Consider the following 27,411-nt stretch of genomic DNA (forward strand, 5'->3'; position numbering starts at 1 on the left):
AATTTAAAAACCCCAGAAATCACCAGTTTGTTTTCAAAGATTTTACTCGCCTACTGTGAGCCAGGGGCTGGGGTAGTGGTGATCAGAACAGCCCCTCATCGGCTGCCAGGGTGAGCAGGATGGCCTTGCAGGTGTTCTCAAAGAGGGCAGCTCTGTTCTGGGCCTCCCCCTTCTTCACCCAGTGGCGGTAGGTGCGGAAGGCGCAGGCGTCGATGAGCTTGCGGACGGGCTTGAGGGCGTAGGGGTCCCTGACCACCAGCTCCCTGGTCACTGACTTCACCAGCCGGTACTGGTAGTAGATCCTCACCGAGGCCAGGACTGTCAGGCAGATCACCTGTGGCACAGGGAACAGCCTGGCATTCAGGGGGATTCCCACAATGGGGCCGGAGCACCCCCAGCACATCCGCACTGCCCCACTCCCATGTGGGGGAGTCAGGCAGGAGCTCAGTGCCTGGCACAGTTTAGTTCCTGTGGGGCTGGCAAAGGGCTGGGGTTCATGCCAGGGAACCACAGAATCAAAGCATGGTTTGGGTTAGAAGGGAACTTAAAGCCCATTTTACTCCACCCCCTGCCATGGGCAGGGATGCCTTCCCCTATCCCAGGCTGCTCCAAGCCCCGTCCAACCTGGCCTTGGACACTTCCAGGAATGGGGCAGCCACAACTTCTCTGGGCACCCTGTGCCAGGGCCTCACCACCCTCACAGCCAAGAATTTCTTCCCAATATCCCATCTAACCCTGCCCTCTGGCACTGTGAAGCTGTTCCCCCTTGCCCTGTCACTCCATCCCTTGTCCAAAGTCCCTCTCCAGCTGTCTTGGAGCCTCTTTAGGCACTGGAAGGGGCTCCGAGGTCTCCCTGGAGCCTTATCTTCTCCAGGCTAAACACTCCAGCTCTTTGAATGTTTTTTTTTGGAGGTGAGAGGCAGTTTCTCCCTTCTCCCTTAAATCCTTCCTGTGAGCCTGCACCCAGGCTGCCGCACCCTCCCAAACCCCAGCCCCATCAGCCTTGCCCAACTCCCAGTTTCTCCCAGCTCAGCTGGAAAACCCATCCCACCGCTGGTTCCTGCAGCTCCCAGCCTCATCCCCACCTTGAATTTCCGGAAGGGGCTGAAGTGCCGGACCTCCTCCACGTCGTACTGCTGGAAGAAGGGGTGTGCCAGCGCCTGGCCCGCCGTGTACCGCTGCCGCGGGTCCACCACCAGGAACCGCGAGATCTGCACAGGCCACCGGCTCAATTTGGGATATCCCAGGGATCTGCAACACCCCCTCCACTCCCAAGTTTTCCCAACCCAAGCACCTACCAGGTCCTTGACGGTGTCAGAGCGGTCGTCCCACTCCGGGGAGCCGAACTGGTAATCGCCGTTCATGATCATGCGCAGCATCAGCATCTGCTTGCGGTGCCAGAAGGGCGGCGAGCCGGCCAGCAGGGTGTACATGATCACCCCAGTGCTCCACCTGTGGGCAGCCCACACAGACCCTCCAGCACCCCTGTGCCAGCCCAGGGGCACCCAGCTGCATCTGCACCCCAGGGGTGGCCACACCTGCCTTTGTACCCCTGGAAAACCAGCAGAGAACTGCCCTGCATGTGCCTGGGGATGGGGGCTGAGCTCGCTGCTGGAGGGAGGGATTGAGCTGAGCTGATGGGGAGTTGCTCTCTGGATGCTGTAGGAGGATGCCTTGAGATGGAGCATTTGACCCTTGCAGAGTTTTTTTAGGGAAGGGAGTGGGGCTTGGTGATGGCAGCCAGGCTGGATGCCCTAGGGCATATCTCAGGCCATGCAGGTGCCAGGTGTCCTGGCTCAAACTGAAAAGGGGATGTAATGCCCCAGTGTGTTTTGAGTGGTCGGTCACAGCTCTGACCACTGCAGACCCCTGAGCCTGAAGCCACCAGAGGTGGTGGGAAAAGCCCTGCAGAGCTCTGGTGGGCTGCCCTGAGCTGGCTGCTCTCTCAGGGGCTGCACAAGGTGTGTTTAAAAGCCCCATGTCTCGGAGCTCAGCCCAAGCTGACTTCTATGAATAGAAAGTGTTCCCTTCCCTCCCACAATGGGGCAAAGTGGGGAGATGGGCTTGTCCCCAGAGTGCTTCGCCCCCTGCTCTGTGCCAGAGCCCCCTGGTGACCCTGACAGCCCCTCACAACCACCAGTGAGGGGTATCCACCAAGCTTTTGGTGCATCATTTCATTCTTTCCAAACACTCAGCTTCTCACTCACATATCGACCTCCTTCCCGTAGCCTTGGTGCTCATCATCCATGGAACACTGCAGGATCTCGGGGGCCAGGTAGCCAGGAGTGCCACAGATCTCTGTGGGGACAGGGACACAGGGCAGAGCATCCCCTGAGCCATGCAGGTGCCATCCCTACCCGCCCCCAGGTGGGATCTTTGCAGGGATGGTGTCACAGGGAGGAATTGCAACTTGTGTGCATCTCAGTGGTGACTTTGGTGAATTATAGTGGCTAAAAAGTGAGTAAAGAAAATTATATGGATGCTTGTGGGAGGGGATATCTGTTGTTGGATGTGTGGCTCTTTGCATGTAGGAGTTGGGGGAAATAATGCTGGGCTGTAAGTGGATGGGGTAATGGGGATCAACTGGAGGAAAAAAGAAGTGGAATGACTAGGATGGTTTTCCTAAAGAGCAGCAGCTTTTTCATGGCAAGGAGAGAGAAGGCTGTGTGCAGGCAGAACTTGTCTGTGAGGACAGCAAAAGCAGCCAAACAGCACCGATTTGTACCCACAGGTAAGACAGGGAGAGAGTGGGGCTGGAAGAACTCGCCAGGGGCACTGCAACAGCGGGGTGACCAGGGGCCAGCCCAGCATCCTCCCACCTCGCCAGCCCCCTACCTTTGAGCTTCTCATTCTCGTGCAGCTGGCAGGAGAAGCCAAAATCTGTCAGCTTGATGTTCATGTCATCATCCAGCAGGATGTTCTCCGGCTTCAGGTCCCGATGGACAATGTTGATGGAGTGCAGGTACTGGATCACTTCCAGCAGTGCTCGCATGATCTTCCTGAGGATGGGGGACAGCTCATTCCCTATCCCAAATATCCACTGGCACCACAATCCCAGAGATGGGGACAGGGACAGTGCTCTCAGCCCTGAGCATAGGGACACAGCCCAGGGTGTCTCAAACACACGCTCTGCTCTTGCAAGGTGATTTTCACCCCTCTGCATCCGGCCTTACCTGGTTTCTTTCTCACTCAAGGTGACTTTCTCAGTGAGGTAGTCAAAGAGCTCCCCTCTCTTCATCCTGCACGAGGGAGGGGAAACAGAGTGAGGCAGAGGCTGAGCTGAAACAGCAAACCAGCTCTGAGTCCCTGGGGAGGATCACCCAGGGGTCTGTGCCCCTTAAAGGCCCCAAATAACTTTCAGAAAAAGGGGTAAAAATGCCTTTATATATTTCAGTAAAGTATCAGGCAGGAGGAGAAAAGGCTGTGCCTGAAACTTTCAGAAAAAGGGGTAAAAATGCCTTTATATATTTCAGTAAAGTATCAGGCAGGAGAAGAAAAGGCTGTCTGATAGAAACACAGAATTGTTAAGGTTGGAAAAGATCTTTAAGATCAGCAAGTCCAACCATCAAAGATGGGGCAGGGATGGGGGTCTCCCAGTGCCATCCCACTGCTCTGACATCCATTGCACTGCCCTGGCATTAGGAATTGTGGCTTTGCAGACAGCCTGGTCCCACTGAGCATATAAATAACCCTCAGGGATGCATGACAGCTCCCACCAAAGGTTATAGGGAAACCCGAGCAGCACTGAGCCGCTGACAGAGGGGAAACAGCGCTGGCAGTAGGACTGCAATGAGCTTGCAGTAGTTGAGGCTTGATTCTACCTTAAGAGCTGGTTGTCCCCCCACTTTGCCATTTTTGGGCCATAAAAAGCTGGGACCAATCTGCAGAGAGGGGGCGGGCCCAGAGTGCTGAGCCAGCTGGTACTTACAGGTCAAACACCAAGAAGAAGAAGGTGCTGGATTCATAGCTGTCCTTCAGCTGGACTGGAATAAAGCACAGGGGCTGTGAGCACAGCAATGGACCAAAAACCACTGATTAAACTGCTAATTGAGTTAATGAGGAGTTGATCTTCACTAGTGTTGTGGTTGGGAGACAACATGGGGGGCACTGCTGGGGTGCGTGTGGAGGGACAGCAAACAACGCTCTGAACAGGTGCCCTACATCACCCAGGGATTTCACCTCAAAAACCCTTCCTGGGGACACCCTGAGGAACAAACTGGGCAGAAACTCCCCTTGACTGGATGCTCAGGGCCTGACTTACTGACGTTGGGGTGGCCCGAGACCTTGCGGAGGATGTCGATCTCCTTGGTGGTGGCTTCCCGCAGCTCCTGCACCTCCTTGGGGGAGATGTTCCCTGCCGTGATGTCGATGATCTTCACGGCGTATTCCTGCCTCGTGGTTTTGTGGATGCACCGCCGGACCACGCTGCTCACCCCCCTGCCAGGGACAACAGGGAGAAAAGGGGGGTTCCATCCCTGCCTGCCCAGCCACCGGCACCTGGGCTGCCTGGGATTTTCATGCACGAGCGGGTCTCGCTCTGTCACCCTGTCTCGGTGGGACAGAAGGTTTTGAGCTGATGGAAAGTGCTGTTCCATGCTATTTTTAGCCCCATGCTGCTGTGGGCCCTGTTTGTATCAGATTCCCAGGGAGCACTGTTCCTATCTGGCACTGGAGGACGTGGAACCAAAACAAGCTGCCTGCCAAAAATAAAAGCTTTACCTGCCCAAAATCTCCTTCGGCTCATATTTTTCATAAAACTCCTTGGATGAGTTCCAGTCTGGTAGATCTTCTTCCTTGGTCATCTCTGGCTCCTGTCAGGCAGCACCCTGGGCTTGCCTGAGGGCAGAAAGGAGCTGCAAGGAAAAAAGAGTGAGGATGAGCTCTCACTGCTCCCAGGGCTGGGATCCTTGATCCCTTACAGAAGAAAAAACATTGAGGAGGAAGGAGGAGGATGATCCTGGACCAAAAACCAAAGTGGGTATTTTGCTGCTTGGAAAAGCCATGCTCTGTCCTTGGCATGCTGTGGAGATCCCACTGGGAACAGGAGAAATCCCACTGGATTTCCCCATAGCCTCACTGTCCCCAGGGGCAGAACCAGCCTGGCTGGGGCCAAGGCTTTGGGGAAAAACTGCTGCAGCACCTCAAAACCTCATCCCTTCCCTGCACCCAGCTCACAGCAGCCTCCAGAAACACCACCCCACACCAACACCACCTCGAGAGCTAGAACCTGCCTTTTCTTTTCTTTTTTTTTCCTTGTTATTTTTAACATGACAAAGTTGTCTTTGGCTGAGAATAAGGAGGGGAAAATCGTGTTTCAAGGGAATGGAAAGGGATTGAAGAGGAAAAAGAGGTGGTGAGGGTCAGTGAAGCAGCAAGAGGGGCTGGGTGGGTCAGGGTGCAGGTGGGGACAGAGGGACTGGGAACAGTGAGAGCTGAGCCAGCATGAGGACAGCAGCTGAAAGAGCTCCCTCAGCCACTCCTGTGCAGCTGCCAGCAGCCTCCACAACTCCTGAAAGGCTCTCATCCCATTTCTTTATCCTATTTCAGGCTTGGGGGGGGGGGGTTTCTACACCGCTTGGTTTGTGCCCATACACAGAGTCCAAGCACTTAGGGTGGAAAGCAGCTCTTACAAGCCCACGCAGCAAAATTGTCCCTTTGGAGTGACAGTTTGTTGCTGCAAGAAGGGACAGAGGTGGCCAGGAGATCCCCGGTTCTGTGGGCTTTCCTTTGCCCTCCTCTCAGTAACTCTGCCAGGGCACTGGCAGCTCTAAGTACACTTAAATCTCATTAGCAATGTGTATCTGTCCTGACCTAGTTTTAAGGACCAATGCGGTGTTTTGGCTGCTGCTGCCAGGGATGTTTAACACGGGCTGGAGCGTTTCTAAACAGCCATGAGTTTGTTTTAATTTACAAAATTTTAGCTGCTGGAAATACTGTGAGTAATGCCAAACCAAGCCGAAATAAACGAGAGGCAGGATCAGGAAGTGGGGAAAATAAAGTATCTTTGAGGTGGGGGGGTAACGAAAAACTTTGATTATTTTTGAAGCTGAAAATCCAGGTCCTGGGGGTTGGTGTTGTGGGGAAGGGCTGGAGACTGGGGAGCATCCACGGAGCACTGCCGGGAGAAGCCTGGAATCTGCGTGCTGCCTTCTCCCGGCAGGGAAGAGCCCGGGAGTTTGTTTAAAACACCCTGAATTATATAAGCAGCCGGTGCAGGGCTCTAAGGGGATACCCTGGGTTTATTATCAGTGTGCAAGGGGGGCACAGAGCGTCGTGAGGGGATTTTCTGCCTTAAGGAACACAGAGGGAGAGGCGCTGGGCATCGCCCCCCGCCCGCAGCTGCCAAGCGGGGGGGTCTTTGAGGAGGACGAAGAGTATTCCAATATCCATTGGGATAAACCCACAAAGCTCAAGCAAAAGCCAGCTTTTAGGCCGGCAGGGGAATGCGGCCCCTCTCCCTCTGCCCCGGGGTGCTCCTGCCCCGACCCTCCCGCCGCTGACCCGGAGACAAAGAACGCTGAGCACGGGAGTTTTCCGGGGCAGGACCCCCCCTCACACACCCTCCCCTCACCGCCGCCGGCTCCTCACCTCGCTGAGGGCAGCGCCGGGCTGGGCCCAGGCCTGGTGCCGGGAGCCGCCGGGAGCCGCCGGGAGCCGCCGGGAGCCGCCGGGAGCCGCCGGGAGCCGCCGGGAGCCGCCGGGAGCCGCCGGGAGCCGCCGGGAGCCGCCGGGAGCCGCCGGGAGCCGAGTGCTCAGGGCCGGCCGCCGCCGCCCGGCCCCGCAGAAAGCGCAGCGCGAGTTGGCAGCGGCGGGCGCCGGGCGGGCATGGCTGGGCAAGGGGCAAGGGGGGGCCGGGGGCCGCCCCGGAGCTGCGGGACTTCCCCGGTTTAACCCTTCCGCCGCCGAGCCCCGGCGAGGCCCCGGCCCCTCCTCCCCGGGGTGTCGCTGTGGGGCCGCCCGGAGCTGCGGCCGCCCGCCCGGCCGGGGCTGCCCCCGAGCACGGGACGGCTCGGCGGGGATGAGCCGCGGGACGGGCTGGGAGCAGAGAATCGTGGAATCGGGAAAGGTGGGAGAGAGCTTTAAGAGCAGCCGGTCCTAGCACTGCCACCACTGAGCCGCTCGGTCATCACTCAGCGCCAGGTCCGGACGCCTCTTGGACACCTCCAGGGATGGTGACTCCACAACTTCTCCGGGAAACCTGTTCCAGTGCCTGACCATACCAACAGTGAATTCGTTTTTTCTAGTATCTAACCGAATCTTAAGGCCATTTCCTCTTGTCACAGATTGGCCCAAACCCCGCACTGGTTTTATTTCAGTTTCACCAGGACGTTGAAACACCCCAGAAATGAGATGGGAGCTTCACCAGCAGAAGCAAAGCTGCTCGTGTGACCAGGACAGGCAGTTCTGCCCTCATCCCCCCTGTGTGAGGTGACTCTTCTCTATTTTGAACACTGATCTAATACTTTCATTTCCAGGAACTGCAGGCAAGAGATGAAGGACTTTAAGAACAGGCAGAACATCCAACAGCAGAACAGCACTTCAGGAAAAAATAGGTCAAGCTAGGAAAGCATTTTTAACAGGAATTGCGCTTTTCAGAGCAGGGTTATTCCCCACCACACTTCCTGGTGGGAGCACAGCTTATCTAGGCTTTTCCAGTGATGTCCAGGAGGGTGTTTACTCTATCAGCCCCAAGGATTTGAGCAAGGCACGATGTGGCTGCTCCCTCCGATGGAAAAAGGAGGGTTTGCACTTTGCATCACTTTTAAAATAGTGATTATTATTTTCATGTAGCAGCAGTGGCTTTGTCACTTGGCTGAGCCAGGAAGGAGGGAAAGGCCACAGGACCATCCTCTCAGGGTTCAGCCCCATCACAGGATGAAAGAGCTGCAAAACACCCTGCCAAAATCAATTCTCACCTCCTCACCCTTTAAGCTCAACTCCAGCACTCAACTAAAGCAAGGGACTTCTAGAGAGAGAAGTTTATTTATAGACCACATTACACACATTCAACACAACAATCAGCAAAACCCGTTAAACCCTCATTAGCTCATTCTGCTTTATTATTCACTCTTCCATTTTGTGCTAAATTAAATTGCGGCTGTGAAGTTGTACCACATTGGAGGCAGCTATGGCAGGAGTCAAGCCACAGGGATGAGAGTGTGAATATATGGACTAACAAGATACCAGATAGCTTTAAATTTTATTACTGAAGCTTTTTGTTTTCATTCGTAGGTCAGTTCTTGCAAGATGATCTTCAGCAGCCTCAAGCAGGCTTAGGCCAAACCTGAAAGGAAAGGAGTTATCTCAGTAAGTTCTGGATCCTTGAATGGAAAGGTGGCTTTCCTTGCCATAAGACAGATTTGTCAGGGTGTTCCCCCCTTCCCTCATGCATTTTCTGGGATATGCTGAGCTGCAGACATCAGCACTGGTGCACAGCCACCTCCTTCCTTCCAGGACAGGATGGTTTTGTTGTCCTTAGAGCTCTGCTAATTCCCCAAATGTGCTGCTGCCACTTTTCCAGTCATCTTCAATCCATGCACCAGCACAAAAGCATCAGGAGTTCACCCTCTCTCCACCCCATCACCTCCAGCATGAAGCCCAACAGAACAGCAGCTGCTTTACCTGACTTCAGAGCACCTTCATCACTCCCCACCCTTCACCAGATGGATCAAAACCCCAGGACATCATTCCATGATAATTTTACCAATTATCCCATGTAACAGTTGCCTGTCAGCACTGTGTACTTACCATTGGCAACCCTGCACTGCTTGAGCACCTCACTGAAGCCCTCGCACAGCTTGAGGTCAGTCTGGTTCTGAGCACACTCCAGGAATTGTTTGATCTCGTACTGGCAAGGAGCATACTGCTGCTGCTGGGCAGCCTGAGCAGCCTGGGGCTCCTGAAAAACCAAACAGCTCTGTAAGGACCCTTCCAATGAAGCCAAACCACCCCCACACTGCTTGCCAAGATGTCTTTCCTGCATTTTAGTCAAAATCTTCACAATTTTAAAACGGAAAACAAGTAAAGGGCTGAAAAACAAAGTAACTTTCCAGGAGTGGAATGCCACATTCCAAGCAGTTTTTGAAGTTACAAACACTTGAGTGGTTTTGATACACTCAGGTAACTCTGAGTGTATCAAAGGTCTCACCAACATCAGACCTGGAACATGGAAGTCTTGCCTGAATCAGAGGAATAACACCGTAGAAAATAACACTGATATCCTGCCATCAGCACGCATCACTCTTGAATCCCTCTGAACTCTTTTTAAGATTACTCATGGTGAGTTACCTTGGAGATTCAGTCTGTAGCTACAGACTATATATGGTTTTATTTATATATATATATAGTCTATAGACTATATAAAGACTTTAAGTACCCAGCTATGATTCATGTGGTGTTTAAGGCTCTAGCAACTCCCTTAGCCCACGTGGAGCTGATCTTCCAAATTAACTGTGCCCATCAGTCGGTGTCCAGCTGTGCTTCCCCTCACCTGGTAAGTGATATCAGGCCTGGCAGCTTCGGAGCTGCCCCCTCCACTGAATCCTCCAGTGATGGCGTGCCCGATGGTGTGTCCCACGGCCGAGCCCACGGCCACCCCGGCAGCAGTGGTGGCCATCTGGGCCATCAGTCCCGGCTGCTTCGGCGCTGGGGCCGCCACGGCAGAAGGCGGAGCCGCTGCGGGGACAGAGGCCCGAGGAGCCGGCGATGGAGACGCGGCTCTCATCGGGGGTGCCCGGCTGCAATGACACAAAGAAAAACCTCACTTCATCATCATCATCGTCAATCCAAACCACGCCGGGCAGGAGCCACGTGGCTGCAGGGCCAGGAGTTCACCGTTCCAGCACAGAATGTCCCGAGCTGGGAGGGACACACAGGGACCGCCAGTGCAACTCGTGGCCCCAAGGATCACGCTGGGATTACACACACCCCTGCTACACTCTGAATGCATGAGCTCCGTGTTCTGGTGAGCGGCTTATGCAAGACAGGGTCAGGATTACACGCTTCTTTCCGCCTGTTTTAAAGCCTGGTCATTCCCCAGCTCGCATAGGGCTGTATTATTTGGGGAAAAATAAAATACGACCCAAAAGCGGCTGATTAACAAGGCGTTGATGTCCAGGCCCTGCAGCCGAGCAGCCGCACTTCCGTCCTCCCCAGCCGTGCAACCAACCCAAAGCCACCTCAGTTCAAACCAGCCGGGCACTGCCACCACCCCAGTGCGTCACCCGCCCGCACAATGGCGGCCAGGCCGCCGCGGCCTGCGCGGGGGCGAGAGGAAGGAGAGGAAAGCAAGGGGGCTCCGGCGGCCCTCACCTGGCGGGGGGCGCCACGCGGGACGTGCGGCTGCGGCTGCCCCTGGGCATGGCGGCGGGGAGCGGAGCGGCGCAGACGGGAGCGGGAGGAATCAGCGAGCGGCGCGGAGAGAAGCGGAGGAAGCACCGAGAGGCACAGCCCGACCCCACACCCGCCCGCCGCCTCTGAAGGTCACCGCGCGCTGCGTCACTTCCGGGACGCCGCGCGCGGGGCGGGGCTTGTGCGGAGGCCCCGCCCCCCCTCCGCCCGCCTGAGGCGCCGCGGTGTGAATAAATAAAGACCTACAATAAATAAACGGTAAATAAATAAACACCTATAATAAATAAACTGTAAATAAATGAGCACCTACAATAAATAAACTGTAAGTAAATAAGCACCTAGAGTAAATAAACGGTAAATAAATAAGCACCTAAACTGCGGTTAAACCCGCGCCTGGGGAGCCATCGGTCACAATAAATAGCGCTCAACCTGCGTCTGCGGCACCTTCAGCCACGATAAACCCCTAAATTGGGATAAATATGCACGTGCAGGGTTCTCGGTCGCAATAAACACGTAAATCGCGATAAACCCTCCCTTGTAGGATCCTCAGTCACAATAAACACCCAAATGGCGATAGACTCCAGTCTGTGTGGGACTTTTCGTCAAAATAAACACCTAAATTGCAATGAAAGTGTTCCAGCCTTCAGAGAAATGTTCTCTGTGGAGAAGGAGCCTCCAGAAGCCCTTCGGAATTGAGCCTTTCAGCGGAGTTTCACATTTTAGATTTCAGTCTGGGGCAGAAAGGGCTGAGGGGGGATCCCATCATTCCATAGAAATATCTCCAAGAGGTGCCAGAGGACCATCCCAGATTCTTTTTGGTGATGCCCAGCAACAGGACGAGGAGTAATGGCCATAAACTAAAACACAACAAGTTTCACCTCAACATGAGAAAGAACTTTACGTTGAGGAGAAAGAGCTCTGGAACCGGCAGTGTCCCTCTCTGGAGACATTCCAAACCCACCTGAATGTGTTCCTGTGCCACGTGCTCCAGGTGACCCTGCCTTGGATGATCTCCAAAAGTCCCTTCTAACCCCAACCATTCTGTGATTCTGCAATTTTCACCCCAAAAAAGAAGCAAGGGTCCCTCCTGCCCCCTCATCCCCACCCAGGGGCTGAGTCTCCTTGCTTTAGAGACACTGTCTACTTGGAGAAATGAATTTATTAACTCTTGTATTAATCAAGCTGTTTCTATACACAGCAGCAATAATATGGGATACCGCAGTCAACAGTTGTGATAATTCATGACAAAAAAAATTGCTTGTTCACAGTTTCTTCACTCACAAAGGAGGTGAAAGACCAGGCATTTCAACATCTTTTACATCAGGGGATGTAACTGTTGTGAAAGAAGTGCTAATATTGTGAGTTTATAGAGCAGAAGTACAGCTCAGAAAAGCAGTTGCTGATGTGAGAGTTGTTAGGAGATAAATATAAATGATAAATCACGTTCTGTGTCAGCTCACACTGCTGGTCTTGCTGCAGGAGCTCGTCCCTCAGAGCTTCTTCTCCCTGGTTCTTGGCCTCTCTCCATCTTGGCCGCTCCCCCGGTTTGGGTTTGGGGTTTTTGCGAAGCTTTATGAGTGGAGCACTCCAGACAGGCAGTAATTCACTGCAGAGCTGGCACCTTCTCCCCTGCGGTTGGCCCGGGATGCCCACAGATGGCTCCGGAGTTTGGCAGGGCAGAGCTCAGCCCCGCTCCTCCACCGCTGCTGCTTCCAGGGACACACATCCCACGTGTCCATTCGCTTTATCAAAAAGAAAAGCTTTGACTAAACCTCATCTTATTTAAGGGCCAGGCTATAAACGTATGGGAGAGGGTGATTTCTTTTCCTCGTGCTTTAGTACATCTGTTATTTCTTTTTTGGTCACCCTCTTCCATCTCGGTCATCTCCACTCCTTTCCCATTGTCCCTTGTTCCCACTGAAAGCAAATCACGGCATAGAAAGCAGAAGTTATAATTTCGCTTTTCTAGAGTTCAAGCAACTCGTTTCTTAATGAGTGCTTTTCTCAATGCTTTTTAATTAATAGTTTTCAATTTTCCCTTTTCTCTTTTTTCTGTTTTTTTTTTTTTCTTTTGCTGGCAGAGGGATTCTTGACGCTTGAAGTCATTTTGCCGCCGCGTCCCTCTTGGATTTGTTTTGTCTTTCAGAACAATGAGGGCAGGATGGCACTGCCGGCGGGATGAATGCTGCCATTGTGCTTTGTTCTCTCGCTTTCCTTGGGAAGACTCCAGAGCTCCCTTTTGTACCGGCTCACCCTCGCATCTGCTGATGCCCACAACGCACAAGGATTTTGGGAAGGGCAAGAGAACGAGTAGCCGGTGGCCATCCCGAAAATCAGCAATAACGGTGGTTGTGGTGATGTTTACAGCGAACAAAGTTTGTTTTTTCCAGCTGCCATGACTTTTGTGTGGGTACACCACAGGGATTAAGTGATTCTTTAAGCACCAGGCAGGTGTCGATGCTTCTTTTGTGAAAGAGAGAAGATCCAGCCCTGATTTTGGGTTGTGTCCGTTTTTATTGTGACCCAGAGTGACGGAATGCGATCCCAGATCTGGGAAACAAGTAATGAAATCCCATTGCTCAAGTGCAAGGCGTAATCTCCCGAGCCCTGGGGGAATCCATCAGCAGCTGTTCCCGAGCCAAGTGGAGCACCAGGCTGTGGTGTGCGCTAGGAAAAACAAACTTCTGATACTTGTCTTGTATCGTTTATCCAAATTGCACACCCCAGGAAATCTCGTGCTGAACTTTGGGGAGTGTAACAGGCCCTCTGCACACCAGATGGGCTCTCTGTGTCTGCAGGATGCGGGAGTTCGGCTCATTCTGTCCAAAAATCACGGAAAAACACCTGGAGAACGGGGCTGAGGCTCACATCACCTTAGCTCCGGTGAAGTGACACATCATCCCCGAGGCTCAGGTCAGCCGCTAAGATTTTTTTTTTTTTTTTTTTTTTTTTTTTCCGCATTTTCCGGAACTGCCCAGTTTCTCCCGCGTCCCAGATCTGAGGGAAAAAAAAACCGTGAGGAAAAGCCCATTTTCCGGCTGGAATCAGGCGGGGCGGGGGCGTGAGGGGACTCTGCCGGGCCTCCCGGCGGCCGCCAGGGGGCGCTACGCCCCGCCCCTCCCCCGCCCAGGCCTGACGTGACGTTGTCGCGAGGCGCCACGTCCGGCGCGAGCGGCCGGGGAGGCGGGGCCATGGCGGGGGGGAGGGGGGAGGGGGCTGTGGCGCGCCCGCCCGCCCGGCCAATGAGGGGCGCGCGCGCGTGCGCGGCGGGCCAATGAGGGGAGCGCGCGCGTGCGCGGGGCGGGCCGGCGCTGGGCGCGCGTCGCGGGCTGAGGCGGAGGGACGGGGCAAGATGGCGGCGCCCGTCCTGCTGCGGGTGTCGGTGCCGCGCTGGGAGCGGGTGGCGCGGTCCGCCGTGTGCGCCGCCGGCATCCTGCTCTCCCTGTACGCCTGCCACCTGGAGCGCGAAAAGGGCCGCGACAGCCACTACCAGGCCCTGTGCGACCTCAGCGAGCGGGTGCGCTGCTCCGCCGCCATCACCTCCAGGTGAGGCGCGGGTGGGAGCCGCCGCCGCCCCCGCGGGGGGAAGGGGCTGAGGGCTGCGGGAGCGGTGGGGACGGGAGCCGGAGCGCTGCCTCCGGTTCTCGGGGCGTGCTGAGGGCCCGGGGCGGTGCTCGAAGGGGCTGCGGGCCGGGCGGGGGCACGGAGGGGTCGGGGCAGTCTGGGGCGGGGGTCAGCGCTCCCGGTTTGGGGCAGCCCCATCGCTGCAGGGCCGCTGTGGGAGCGGGGTTTTTCGGGATCACTGCGGGCTGGAGGGTGAGGCACCCGCAATTGCTGTGTTGTAATCAATGGTAATTAGGTGGAGTGACAGGCGTTTTAGTAGTAAAGGCTCCTTAGAGTGAAGTGCTGTCGCTGTGAGTAGTGGTTATGGATAACATAAACAAGTCCAGTTGCAGGTGGTGTGCTTTGTTAGTTTTAATTGCAGTATTTGTATTGCGTTTTCATTGGGATGTCTCCTGGCAGCACAGGAGATGCTTTTGTGATACAGAGGAAGTGCTTCATTCAAGGGAGGCTTGGATGCCTCTGCAGCAAAAGCCCAGTCCAAATCCTGACTTACTTTGCAGACATCCAGCCAGTTTAGCAGTTGTTTTCTAAAGGCCAAGGGCTCTTATTTCTGTTAGGAGAGTCAGTGTATAAATTTGGTTATTGAGCAAGTCTATGTATTGAATACTTTCTTTTTTTTTTAAGGAGAATTTTGTTATTATCATGTTAGTGTCTTCAGCTGAAAGAGTACTTGAGATTTACTTTTTCCCCCTCTCACTGCAACCTGTGCAAAAGCTGTAACAGTTTTTATACAGGTACTTGCTGTATCATCATAACAAGCCAGTTTGAGAGAATGTTCCCATACTCTGGCTGTGAAATTGTTGAGGCAAAACATCCAGGGAACTCTTATTCTTAAAACCTCTTCTGTGCTGATAGAAGTGGGATTATGTGACAGAGATCTGTATCTCTGGCCACCTGATATTGTGATTGAGTGAAGGCTTTAACTCTGCTTTTCTGTCTGTCTCAGGTCATCTTTAGTTTGTGAAGGTGCTTGTTCATATCTCTGGTTGGGGAGTGTCCTGAAATGCAAAGTTTGGATCTAACTAGGGAGGAGACTTCAATAAACTCACCAGATAAATTAAAATGATATAAATTAAATTATACTTAGACTATTGAAATTAAACCATGTGAGTCTTATGAGTAATTTAACTTTGATTACACATACAGGGGTAAAAAGATAATAACAGAGATTTAAGTATTGAGTAGCCTGGTTTTGTATAGAATTGGTCCTCCAACAGCTTTTTGATGTTGCACAGATGCTGCTGTTGTGACAGGGAATTTGATGTCACAGTTTCGACCTGTGTTTACTGAAGGCTGGGGAGAAGGAAATTACCTAAAGATATAATTGGACTTATTTCTAATTATGGAATCATGCTCAGTAATTACAGCATTCATTAGCAATGCTGCAGCTGACACGTTGAGTAAGACCTGGAAATCCTTTACTGTAGGAATTCTATATGATAATGTGAAGAGTTAGGGATAAAATGCACTAAAATCTCCTAGCAGTTGCTAGGAGAATCATGCCTGGAGTGAAGCATTGCAAATGCCAGGAGAGCTCGTGATCATTGGAGCAGGTGGTAAAAGGAGTTTGTGGAAAAGGAACGTGCAAGTTCTGTTCAGTGAAGCCATATTTGGAGAAGAATTTGCTTTCCAGGCTGTGCAGGACACAGAGGGGGAGTTTTGCTTTAAAAGTAAGGCCGGAGGGCAAGGCATTAAACTTGGAAATAAATTAATCTTATTTTCCATGTTGCCACAGCTCCCCATCTGTCATTCTCTTTCACTTTCTCCAAATGAATGTTCTTTGTTCCCACATCTCCAAAGTTTCTCAGGAACTTGATTTCTGAAAGGAACTTTTAACCACACTTTAGATTCCACTGGGGTAGTAGAGTTTCAATCTTGTGTTCCAGCTTTTTCAGATTTAACTTTCACTTTTCTTTGCTCATTAAGCTGTCACACTGACAATCAGAAATTAATTGATTAGCTAATATTACAGTTAACTCTGCAGAGTTAACTGGGTGAGAAACTTCTGTTTCTACCTTGGCTTTTAGATGGTTTATTGGGTTGTGTGACTTTTTATTTAAGCTGGATTTGCTGATGGAATTGGAATGTTACAATCTTCACATCTTGAGTTTCGACTCCGAGAGTGGGCTGAACTTTAAAAAGCACTTAATGCTGGTAGGATTGATTTTAAATGCATAGAATAATTAGAATAAATCCATTTATTCCTTCCTGAGCTGACTTTCTGGTATTTTGGGCGGAGTTTTTTTCACCAGCTGTTGGTATTTCCAAGTCTTGCTTTTAAGCCAGATCTGGGATTGGCACAAAAAGAAGAACAGAAATGTAAAGACTGCCAGCATGCAGAGGGAGGAGCACAGAAAATCTCCTATCAGAGCCTGACTCATGCAGAAGATTATGTTGGAGAGATGCCTTCCCAGTATCCCTTACCCAAAACATGAATGGTCAGCATATTTCAAGTTTTTATCGAGGAGAAAGTTCATGAAATAGTTTAAAAATAAAAACTGTTAAGGAGTGGCTAAAAAGGGCAGGTGTTAGGGCAATACCTAACATTTCCTTTGGCAGTGGCTGCATTTATTTGAAATTAATTGCTGTCTTATATTTGAGAATAATTAAGTGGCAAGAATGGCTTTATTTATGATGAAACAGACTAATAGCAGTTCCTGAAAAATATTTTTGGTCTTGCTGTAGTTTCACAGAGGGAATTAAAGTAATAAAACACATTTTAAGTCATACAGGTCATGCTACAGCTTGAAATAAAATGTGACCTTTAAGTAGTAATGCAGAGACCCAGAGCCTTTGGCTTTGGTCTTTTGCATGCTCTGAGAGCTTTTGGGGTCTTCTAATACATTTCTGCTTTCTGTCTTGGTGAATTGGAGGTTCCTGCAGGGCAAATTAGTGGTTTTGAAGGAGGTTTTGTAGCCTGGCATGCATTTATTAATGCTGTACCCACTGTGACAGAGCCTCAAGACAGCAGCACAGACGAGCAAAGGGCACGTGTCGTGTATATCTGTAGCAATATTTGCAGCTGCGTCAGTGAAGAGGTTTGGCAATAGTCAATATTGATCTTTAGCTGATTGTTGAAGTAGTTCTAGAGTCAAAATAGCATTTTGAGAATCTGGATGGAATTGATATTTTAGGAATTCCCTGTTGTGAACTTTATGCTCATGGGCAAGGTCTTGGATTGGTGTCTTGTGTTTGAGGCACTCTGAAAAGTTCTGAAGAAGTCTGATGTGACAGAATGGTTTGGGTTGGAAGGGACCTTCAAGTTCATCTTGTTCCAGCTCCCGTGCCATGGGCAGGGACACCTTCCTCAAGACCAAGCTGCCTGTCCACCTTGTGTTTTCTAGTGGATGCACCAAAATACTCACCTGGTAGTTCCTGAAAATGCCTGTTACATTTGATGTGTGTTGTGGGCAGGTCTGAAAGGGTGGCCTGTGACAGGTGTAGCATTATTGTGTGGTTCTGCTCACATTCAGGAATCACTTTAAACAGTGAATTTACACCTCTCGTGTTCTGTTTGCTTGCTTTGCCGTCAGAGCTGGGGAGATTGTGCTGGTGTAGAGCTCATTCCTCTGCAGAGTGGGTGTGAATTGCTCTAAGAACTGCGGGTAAAACTGCCCCGTGCTGGTTTTTCACAGAACACACCTTGCTAGAACTGTTCTGGTGCATCTTTATCAAGTTGACAAGAACAACCCCATTGTCCAAGGAAATGGCACATGGAGAAAACTTCCCAGACCTCCCTAACCTGATGTTTAACCAGGTTCCCACTGAGCTCTGTTGTGGAGCAGTTCTGTAAACTTGTCTGTCAAGTTTGCTTAATTCCAGGTGAAGAACACTATGTAGCAGTTATCATTTATATTAATAATAATAAATTCCTGATATCCCAGGATTTTTTTTATTGCTGTACCTGCAGATAAATATTCAGATATGTTGAGGTTTTCAGCTGCCAGTGTTAGTGACTGATACAAGGTGTTAGGAGGTGTAACAGGGCTTCTTCAGTGATTCTGGATTCACTGGGTTTGCTGTCTGAGGGAAGCTTGGAAGATCTCTGGTTTGGAATTGGGCAGGGAGAAATTGGAGGAGACAAATTCAGCGCCACAGGGGAAGGGAGGGAGACCCACAGTCACTCCTCTGCTGAAGGGAAACCCTGCCCTGGGAGCCAAGGTTCTCTGTCCCTTGTCCCCAGCTGGGCTGGCACTGTGCAAACAGGAGCCAGGACTGGCACAGCATGGGGAGGCAGGGAGCAGAGGCTTAGGGTGTGGGCAGGGAGGATCCAGAGCTTATTCCATGTGCAGCAGAGGGAAGGTGTTTCAGGAATGCTGGTAGAAACCAGCTTTGAGTTTTAAAGTTGCTCTTAAAGCGGCAGAAGCTGATAACTCAAGTGGGTTTTTTTCCCCCATCTTTCTAGTAGAAATTGGATGATTTAATACTGGTACAACCCTTAGGGACTGAGGCACATCTTTTACAATACACAGCAGTGCCCTTGCTATGGGAATCTTATTTTCCATCCTTACAGTGCTCACACAAACATGTTTATTTTTGCTTTTCATATATATATAATTTCCAGCTTGTCTGGAATTTGCAATAGGGCTAAGAATTCTTTTGCCTGGTGCAAAGTAAATTTAACAAAGTGCCTTTAATTCAAACTTGGGCTTCCTTTATGGTAGCTTAATAGAAAAGATTATGTAGAAGGAATCAGTGCTGTTGGCTTGTAGCTTGAATAGCCAGTGCCTCTGTAAATGCTGCTATAAAATAATTATCCACTGTCTGCTTAAGATTTTGCTGATCTAGACACAGATTTTTCACAGACTGTTTCTGAAGTAGAGCTGGAGGATATATAGAACAAAATCTCATTTGGTTATGCTAAATACTGCTAATAGATTTCAACATGAAATTAAGTGTATCAACATTTTGGAGCACTCCTGGCAGATTTACAAATGGCAATTTTTAATCTTCTTTCTTGTGGCTTCTAATTGAAGGCTTTTACTTCATTTATTAAAACTGTTTGAATGGCCTTGAAACCATGAATTAGGTTTAATCCAAAATCCTCTAGTGAAGCTGGAAAGAAGTTGCAACCAAAGTTTCTTAACATGCTCCAGATCCTTTGACCTTTATATGAGCTTTTCACTGAAAGCAGGGTGTGAGCTCTGCTCCCCTCTGAGAACTTTCACTCTGGACCAGAACTTATCTCAGGAGTCCAGTGGTGCTTAAGGAAATGTGCACATCGCTTGTCAAGTGAAGCCTTTTTTTTCTTTTTAGAAAATCAGATTTATTGTTTCCTTGGGGTTACAAAGTGGTAAGGGGTTCTTGCTGTTGATAACAAAATAATGTTCATGGGATGATAAATAATCCTGAAATGAGAGGCTTTTAGTAACCTCCTGCTACCCAAAAAAACCCCCTAACTTGAGTTCTTTTCTTGCAGTTTTCTGAGTACAGAATTTTAAAAATTGTTTGCCCTTTTCATTGCACCAAACCCAACACCTGAGAGAGAGAATTGTGTTGGCAAAGCTGCTGCTGCACAAATGCAGAGATGTTGGATCAGACATGCCTTGGAATAATCTGGTTCCCTGAAGGATTTGATTGAATTTTCTAACATTCCTTAAGGACACTGGAATGTGACCTGGGAATTGTGTGCTTTTGTTCAAGGCATCTGCTGCTGTACTCATCCAGTACAGTTCTTTCCATGTTCAAATGAATTTCCAGGGGTTAGTTCAGTTCTGGGCATAAAAACTAAGGGTGTTACCAGGTGAAATTGAGGGGATGTGGTTCTGGTCATCACCAGGGGTGGTTGTTGAGGTCAAAAGTGCTCACAAAGCGTCTGGTCCATCCTGGAAGGCTTCAGGTGAGGCTGCCAAGTGTTGGTGCAGGTGAAACCCCAGTTCAGAAGTTTAAGCTGATCCTTAGTGGGAGGCCAAGGAAAGCATCTCGGGGAATGATGTCTATGGCAAAACTGTTTAAAACATCTGCAGGTAACTGTCAGAGCTGGGGCTTGGCTACAAAAACACTCCAGCATTTCTTACTGGGACTGCATGGGACACTAATCCAGCTCCTGGCTAAATAGACACTTTTTGTTTTGTTTGTTTGACTTGGTGTGTTTGGCAGGCTTGGAATTCTGCTGCTTTTTGAGCCAATGCTGATAACTCATAGCTTTTAACTTGTTAAACTGGAAGGTTGTTTGCTTGTCTTCTAAAATACTTGAGATGCTGGGGGACTAAATGAGGTTCTTGGGTTCCCTTTTAGCATTTTCTCTGCTAAATTATGCTAAAATGTTTCAAGTGTGTCCCCTAATATGCTGCTCTGGAACACAGAGGATGTTCATAATTGTGCAAAAGAGTTTTAAATTATTTAAAAGTGTAAGATTTTATTGGAGGTCTGTCACTTGTGGATTACAGTGACCTCAGTTCTTTTATTCTTCCTGTTAAGAAGTAGCAATTGCACACAAATACTGCTTTAAACTTCTAAAAATGCAACAGTGCTGAACTTTGAGAAGTACCTCAAACCAAAAAGGGCATTGTTTAGAGGGTGGATAATAACGTTCAATAAGATAGTGCACATTGGACTGAAAATCACTGTAGTGCTCCATTTTAGATGTTGGGAAAGTAGATGAAACACTTTATTTCTTGAATCATTATTTAACTTTTTAAAGAACATTCAGAGTTGTACATGCAGATAGGGAGGGAAATTAAGTTACAAAGATGTCTTAAAGGTCTGTTCCTTGTAGTTAGTTCAGATTGCTTTTTATTTTTTAATAGGAGTGAAACTTGGGTGTGGTGAAAGTGGGTTTGGCTCGTGTGTTTGTCAGAGTGCTCTGAGTCACCTCGAGTGACTTCGACCTGGATCTCAGCAGGGAACTCCTGATCCTCAGGGATGGGAGCCACCAGTCAGTACCAGGAAAAACTTGGTGAAATTAGGCTGTGCTTTTATCTTGCTGTGCAAGCAGCTCTGTAATTACTGCAGGTCGTTTTGTTTGGCATTCTGTATCCAAAAAAAAATTGATGCGAGTTAATAACACTTCTTGTAAATTAGGTTTTTTTGTAAAAGGCAGATTACATGAAAGACTTCTGTGTTTATTTTTTGAAGCTTATCGTGCTGTTAGGACTTTATTCTTGCTATTTGTTTGCCATATTATTTTAGACTTTCAAAGTTCTCATAAATCAGGCAATTCACACCTGAGTTGGGTGTGAAAAGGAACATTATCTACTCAGTGTTTATCCTTCCTCCACTTGCTGGCAAAAGTTCCTGGTTCATTGTGGATTTTACAACCTTAATAAAATTAGGACACGATTTAGACTTTTCAGTAGGGAAATGAGATGGGAAAGGGAGTATACAAAGTAAATATATCAAGTTTAAATACTTTGCTTTTCAGTTTGATGCAGAACACTTGCTCCCACTCCAAACCTTGTAAGGCTGGGAAGAGTGCTCCATGTTAAACCCCAAGCTGCTTAGCTGTCTCCAAGTGTGTGGAATAAGATGTGAGATTAGACCTGGACTCCATGGGCTGAAATTTAATACTTGATGTCCTCAAAGCTGCTACAAGGCCAACAAGACACTTAATGAACTCTTGCATGTGGAAAAAGCTTTCCCTCTGCTCTGACCTTGCAGCTCTGCACAGATCACTCCGGGACTCTGACTCTCAGGAAGGGCTGGAACTCATTATCCTTCCACCAGCGACATTTTATTCTCTTGCAGAATAACTGCAGGGTCAGCTTCTGTAAAAGGAAATTTCTGATATTTTAAGCTTGAGTTTGCTCTCAGACACCACAGGATGTGCTGAGCATCAGAGGTGGGAGCACTCACACAGGGGAGGGATTCAGCATCCCGCAGTTATTTGGAGTTAGGATGATGCTGAACCTTTGCACAGTTTGGGTTGTGCAGGAAAGCCTGAGTGTGTTCAAATCACTTTAATGTCACCCTGCAAAGAATTCTCACTTGGAGACCAGAACAAGAAACTGAACCTGTGGATGGCAAGCTGAAGCATCTATAAATGTAGTAATACAGAAAAATAAATACAGACTATTAAATGTAAAAATGATAATTCCTTTAATATATCTGTGGGGCTCTTTAATTTGGCCTTTGCAAATTGGACAGCACAAGACAATTGTTGCATGTGCTGTGACCATCTTATCAAAGGAAGGCTAAAATATTAACAGTTCTCACTAAAAATCCAGATAGCATTCAAGGTGTGGGAGGAAAATTTGTCATAACTGAGATTCTTTGTAATTCTTTGTAATTCCATAGCCTCAGAGTTGTCCTGGGATGAGAGCAGGGAGCCAGGCAGTTCTGCACTGCTCTTCCCTGCAACTCCATGTCTGGCAGCTCTGGGATGCTGAGACTCTGTCCCTTGGAAAAGCACTGTCTGTGCTGCCTTGAAGCTTAATTTTGTCACAGAAGTTCCACTTTTAAAAGATTTGATACCAAACTAGCTGAAAGCATGTTTAATTTTTGACTGTTTATACAGTAAATCTGCTTTCTAGGAATTGGGACCTGCTGGGTTTCTTGGGGAGAAGAGCACAAGAGTATTAATAGTGAATTCAGACTTAGTCTGCAATTAAAATTATGAGTTTAAATGCGTTTAGCACAGATGGCTGTGAGACTAGAAAGTATTTTGGAGATGATATTAAATTGTCCTTATTGCAGTACCTCTTTCTGTGAGAAAACTGCTTGGGATGTGGTGGTGGCAGGTCCCAGGTGTAGTGAGTTACATCAGCAACCTTCCTGCCACGTGCAGGGACAAACCTGAGCAGTATCTTGGTCCAGCAGGGCCACTGCCTCTAGGACAAGAAACTTCCTGAAAACTCCGTTTTCCTTGGAGTTTTCTGCTGCAGCAGAATGAGGAATGGCACTTTTTTACCTTGCTCAGTTAACCTGGTAATGTGAAGCATTTGAGTGGTGCTTGGCTTGGTGCTCCAAAAATCTGCTGGCAGATATTCCAATATGCTCTTGTGAGTTGAATTACCTGTTAACTGGAGTAGTAAAATAACTTCATCTTTTCAAGTAACACTAATAAATAGGGTCCTCACTTTGCTTTTACAAATAATGGCATGATCTGCCTTGGGGCATCGAATTAATGGTTTCTGGCACAAATACATTTGCTAATTTAATCTTTCATCCTCCTTCCTGCAGCAGCAGTTTTGTAGGGCTTGTGCTGCTTTCTGCCTTATCACTAGAAAGTTGAAAGTCACTTTGTGGTGGATTCAGGTGTTGGTTCAAAGTGTCACAGTGTGCAAGAGCTCCAACAAACGAGGGCTGGGGATCTTGTGATGGTGCCATCCTCAGCTTGTGTGCTTGACAGATTTGGGTTCCTCCTGAGCTGTTAGACTGAGGAGCAGCTGAGATACAAATTTATGTCCTGATTCTCCTGCTCTGATCCAGCGAGGTGAGCTCTGGCAGAGCTGGAACAAATCCTTACCACTTGTACCATCTTCCCTTGGCTTTGTAGTGACCTTGTGTCCAATTTACTGTGATGCAGAGAGCTGCTAAAGCTGTCAGTGGGGGAAGGAGGTGTTTATTTGACAAAACAGCTCCAAACTACAGCCCTGGGAAGCAGAGGTGCTGTTCAGTGAAATTGCAGCTGTGTGAACTCGGTAGTTCCTGGTGCGTCAAACAGCTTTATTCAGCAAGGTGTGGGATAAAGCTGTGCCCAGTGCTCCCCCTGTTGCAAGCTGCTTGGTTTTCCAGAATTCCACACAGCTCATGGCAGGATGCGTGTCCTTTGCTTTTCCCAACAGCCCTGAACTGAAAATCTTGTGTAAAACAATAGGTGCCCAAATAAGAGTTAATGAGTTTCCCTGTTTTACAGATGGGGTCGAGGATTCGGTCTCTTGGGTTCCATCTTTGGAAAGGACAGTGCAATAAATCAGTCAAACAGTGTTTTTGGCCTCGTGTTTTATATACTACAAATGCTACTTGGTAAGTATTCTTTCACTTCAGAGCCTAAAGTGTAAAACAGGGCTGTGGTGATGAAGGAGAGCAACATGCACTGCACAATCTGCAAGAAAGCAGATAAATGCTTCCGATTTTATATCTTGGGTTTTTTTAGCACCACTCTAATGATACATGAGTCCAAAGGGCTTAAAAACCCAACTGATATTAAGAGTAATTGCATTTTCTCCTGATATGCTATTAATAATACAAGTGTGAAGACAGTTTCTGTGCTGGTATTTTCACTCCAGGATATTTGGCATTGGATTGCATGGTGGAAAAGAGAGGGAATAAAAATGGAATGAGCAGGTTTTGCAGGAGTAATGGAGAGAGCAGGCAAAAAAGTGCATGAAATGTAATGTATATCTATTTATTGGTGACTCTCTGGTTTGCTATAAAGTTGTTAATCTCGACAGAAATAACTTGACCAATAATTTTCCTATAACTCAGGAATATGAGGATGGTTCGTACTACACACACTCCTTATCACAGGGCTGTCAGACAGAGCCTTAGATGCTCCCCTCCAAATATCCACTTCTCAACTGTGGTGTTTTAAACAGAGTTCTGTGTAACTGTTGCTGAGTGGCTGAGTTTGAATTCAGTTTTGCTCTGTGTGGAGAGGCATGAGTAACTTTCTCTCTCTTGTTGCAGGTATGACAGCAAGTGCAGTAGCAGCTCTAATCCTCATGACATCCTCCATAGTGTCTGTAGTAGGGTCACTGTACTTGGCATACATTCTGTACTTCGTGCTGAAGGAATTTTGCATTGTCTGCGTGCTCACATATTTGCTGAACTTCATTCTCTTTATCATCAACTACAAACGACTAGTTTATTTGAACGAGGCCTGGAAGAGGCAACTCCAACCCAAACAGGAATAACCCCTGTTGGAACTTTTGACTGACAGTCTGAAGACCCAACTTCCATTAAGTTTATTTTGCAGTAATTTTTTTATTCTCCATATCAGACACTTCCCCCTCCCCCCCACCCCCCCCGAGAATCATAACGGAAATTTTGAATTATAAATTTCAAGGGGCCCCCAGATAATTTCTCTGTGCTAATCTTCAGTTTAAATGTGGTTATGAAAGAAAGCTCTATAACAATCAAAGACAAGCTTTAACTTTACTTTGAAGGAGTTTTAGCCACAGCAAAACCTAGACTCTCTCTCTCTCTCTTCCCCTTCCACTTGTGAAGTGGGTAACACTTGCTATAAAATATCCTGTATATAAATTCAGGTATAACAAGATGTGATCATGAAATGAAATACTCTAGACTAGCATCACCATATTTAATGTTGCCATGTTTACAGTATGTGTATTTTTTTTCTTTTTTTCTTTTTTTTCTTTTTTTCTTTTTTTTTAGCTGATGGACTTAGATTTGACTAGGACTTATGCTGTAAATAAAATTAGAACTCTTGGTTTCATCCCTGGAGAACTCACTGTCCCATGGGTTTGGTTAGGAGCTGTCAGAGGGTTCAGCTCAGAGTCGACTGACACGAGGGAAGAAGTGACCTCTAAAGAACATGGAGTTGCTGCTCTCACTGTTGTGCTTTCACAAGAATGATGCTTGGGGTTGGTTCCATTTTTTCTTCTTTTCTTTTTCCTTTTTTTTTTCTTTTTTTTTTTTTTTTCGTCTCCAGTAACAAAAATGGAATTAAAGCTGAAACCTGAAGTATTTTGATTAAACGACAACCTCATTAATTTCTGTACAGAACGAAAATAGCTTCATGTGGTCAATGAAAAGCTGATTTGCAGATTGGGGGTTGGTGTATTAAGTGTTCTTTGAAAGGACTCCATTTCCATGCAGAGCTGTTTCATTTTAAGCTGTGGTCAGCCAGCCAGTGTTACTAATGTTTGATGTTCTATGAATGCTGCAGTAATTGCAATTTGCAGTGGAAACCACTGAGTGAGCAGGATAACCAAGCAGTGCACTGAAAAAGCAGTTCCTTAATTGATCTTGGTCAGGATCTTTGGTTTGTGCTATATTGGGAAATGAACTTTAGGCCTGACACACACACATAAGATCTCTTGGAAGGGCAACCTGTTTAATGGGATAAGTAAGTCAATGTGCTCCTGAAAATGAAATGTGATATAGTGCTATCATTGCTCTTTCTAAGAACTAATTGGGGGGAAAAAAAAATTAAATTGCAGATTTAAACAAAAGGAACAAAATTGTACATGTTGTTTCTGCACTCAGTATTCTAAGGCTGAATGTTAAAAGTGCCTTCTGTCTTCAAATCTTAAACCAAATCCTTTGTGTTGAACTTGGCAGGCAGAAGTGTCCTTGCTTTAAAAATGAACAAACAAAATTCCCAGCAAACTTGCTGGGGATAGAAGAGTATTAAGAGATCTGGTTTTAGTTTTTAGACTGAGAAGTGGTAGCAGTATTGTTTTCAGTTTAATTTAAAAGGTTGATGTGATTTGGAAAATGAAATACTTGTGTTTCAGACTGTGTGACACTGAGATGTGTGGGTTCAGCTACTTTCTGTAATTGGTGCTGTGCTGCTTCTTGCCCTTGTCAGTTCGAAATATGAAGAATTCCAACTGCATACCCATTTATTTAAAGAACTAATTTAACTACTTTTAGCATTTTCTTTCTCAAACATGAATGTCAGAGAGACACTTCCATTGTAAGTGGATTTTAAACACTAAGGAGAAACTCGACTGTGAAACGAGCAGTGTTTCCGTTGAGCAAAGCGAGTTTTGAGATTGAATTCACAAAAATAATATTTCAATTACTACTGAAGCAATTCTCTGGTTTGTACCAAGGATGTAGGTGGAAACTGCTTTTCTGTATAGAGTTCTGTGGTATGAGTAACATCTGTTGCATGTAACACTAAATGATTTGTCCCTCGTCTGACAGTTTTAGCCAACAATTCATTAAATGAGTTTTGTATTGACCAGAGTATAGTTAAAGCTTGTCTTGCTGTTTAGTTCTGTCTCTCAAATGCCTTCTGCTTTGATATCAAGGGGAATGAATGATGTTGAATTGGTCCCTCAAGGCTTGGCTTTGTTCTCTCCCAAGCCTTGAGGCAGTATCAGTGTTTAATGTGTTGTATAGATTTTATTTTGATGCATTCCTGTGATCTACACTAAAGGCATCTTTTTTTTCATCTGAGGAAGAGGTGAACATGTGCTGCCTGAAAGTTGCTCCTATCTCAGAGCAAGCAGCCATGGAGACAAGTCTAATCCGTGAGTACTTGGTCCAATTTTTGGGAAAAAAAGAGGAAAAAAAGCCCCATCAGCTGAAAGTATTGGTGTTGACTTAACTTCACTGTGTCTTGTGCTTGTTTGTGTGGGCATAGTCTGTTCATTCAGTTTTAGTAAAAATGTTTAGGGCCAGATTTTCAGCAGTGGTGTCTGCAGTCCTTGTTTGTGTGCACGTAGGGATCAAATGGAGCTGGAGTTCGGGCTCTGGGAGAATTTGCAGCTGCACTTGTGCACGAACTTGCAAATCTGATCCTTAATGGCAAATTCTCTTGTCTCGTGTGCTTTCCTTGCAGTTACTTTTTACTGGAAGTGA

At 48.0% G+C, this 27,411-nt stretch overlaps 3 protein-coding genes across 4 annotated transcripts; 1 reads left to right on the forward strand and 2 right to left on the reverse strand.

The window, feature by feature from the left end:
* Positions 1-26: 26 nt before the first annotated feature.
* Positions 27-7,014, reverse strand: PHKG1 (phosphorylase kinase catalytic subunit gamma 1). Of its 2 annotated transcripts, none has more exons than XM_082294617.1 (10): positions 6,589-7,014; positions 4,720-4,853; positions 4,262-4,437; positions 3,929-3,983; positions 3,174-3,239; positions 2,836-2,999; positions 2,208-2,298; positions 1,299-1,452; positions 1,086-1,227; positions 27-334 (listed from the first exon to the last, which is right to left on the reverse strand). In XM_082294617.1, the coding sequence occupies exons 2-10, from the start codon at positions 4,800-4,802 to the stop codon at positions 138-140; spliced, it is 1,128 nt and encodes a 375-aa protein (XP_082150743.1). In that variant the 5' UTR covers positions 4,803-4,853; positions 6,589-7,014; the 3' UTR covers positions 27-137. The 2 variants fall into 2 exon arrangements, with proteins under 2 accessions (XP_082150743.1, XP_082150742.1); XM_082294616.1 differs by having other exon boundaries at positions 1,086-1,211; positions 6,589-7,004.
* A 950-nt stretch (positions 7,015-7,964) lies between these two features.
* On the reverse strand, positions 7,965-10,485 carry CHCHD2 (coiled-coil-helix-coiled-coil-helix domain containing 2). The gene is made up of 4 exons (XM_082294410.1): positions 10,312-10,485; positions 9,491-9,737; positions 8,749-8,899; positions 7,965-8,284 (listed from the first exon to the last, which is right to left on the reverse strand). Exons 1-4 carry the CDS (start codon positions 10,359-10,361, stop codon positions 8,274-8,276), a joined length of 459 nt encoding a protein of 152 aa, XP_082150536.1. The 5' UTR covers positions 10,362-10,485; the 3' UTR covers positions 7,965-8,273.
* A 3,205-nt stretch (positions 10,486-13,690) lies between these two features.
* VKORC1L1 (vitamin K epoxide reductase complex subunit 1 like 1) lies at positions 13,691-27,004 on the forward strand. Its single transcript, XM_082294771.1, has 3 exons — positions 13,691-13,896; positions 23,771-23,880; positions 24,544-27,004. The coding sequence occupies exons 1-3, from the start codon at positions 13,703-13,705 to the stop codon at positions 24,768-24,770; spliced, it is 531 nt and encodes a 176-aa protein (XP_082150897.1). The 5' UTR covers positions 13,691-13,702; the 3' UTR covers positions 24,771-27,004.
* The last annotated feature ends 407 nt before the right edge of the window (positions 27,005-27,411 follow it).

The sequence above is a fragment of the Coloeus monedula genome, assembly GCF_965178545.1.
Source record: "Coloeus monedula genome assembly, chromosome: 20".
NCBI classification, from domain to species: Eukaryota; Metazoa; Chordata; class Aves; order Passeriformes; family Corvidae; genus Coloeus; species Coloeus monedula.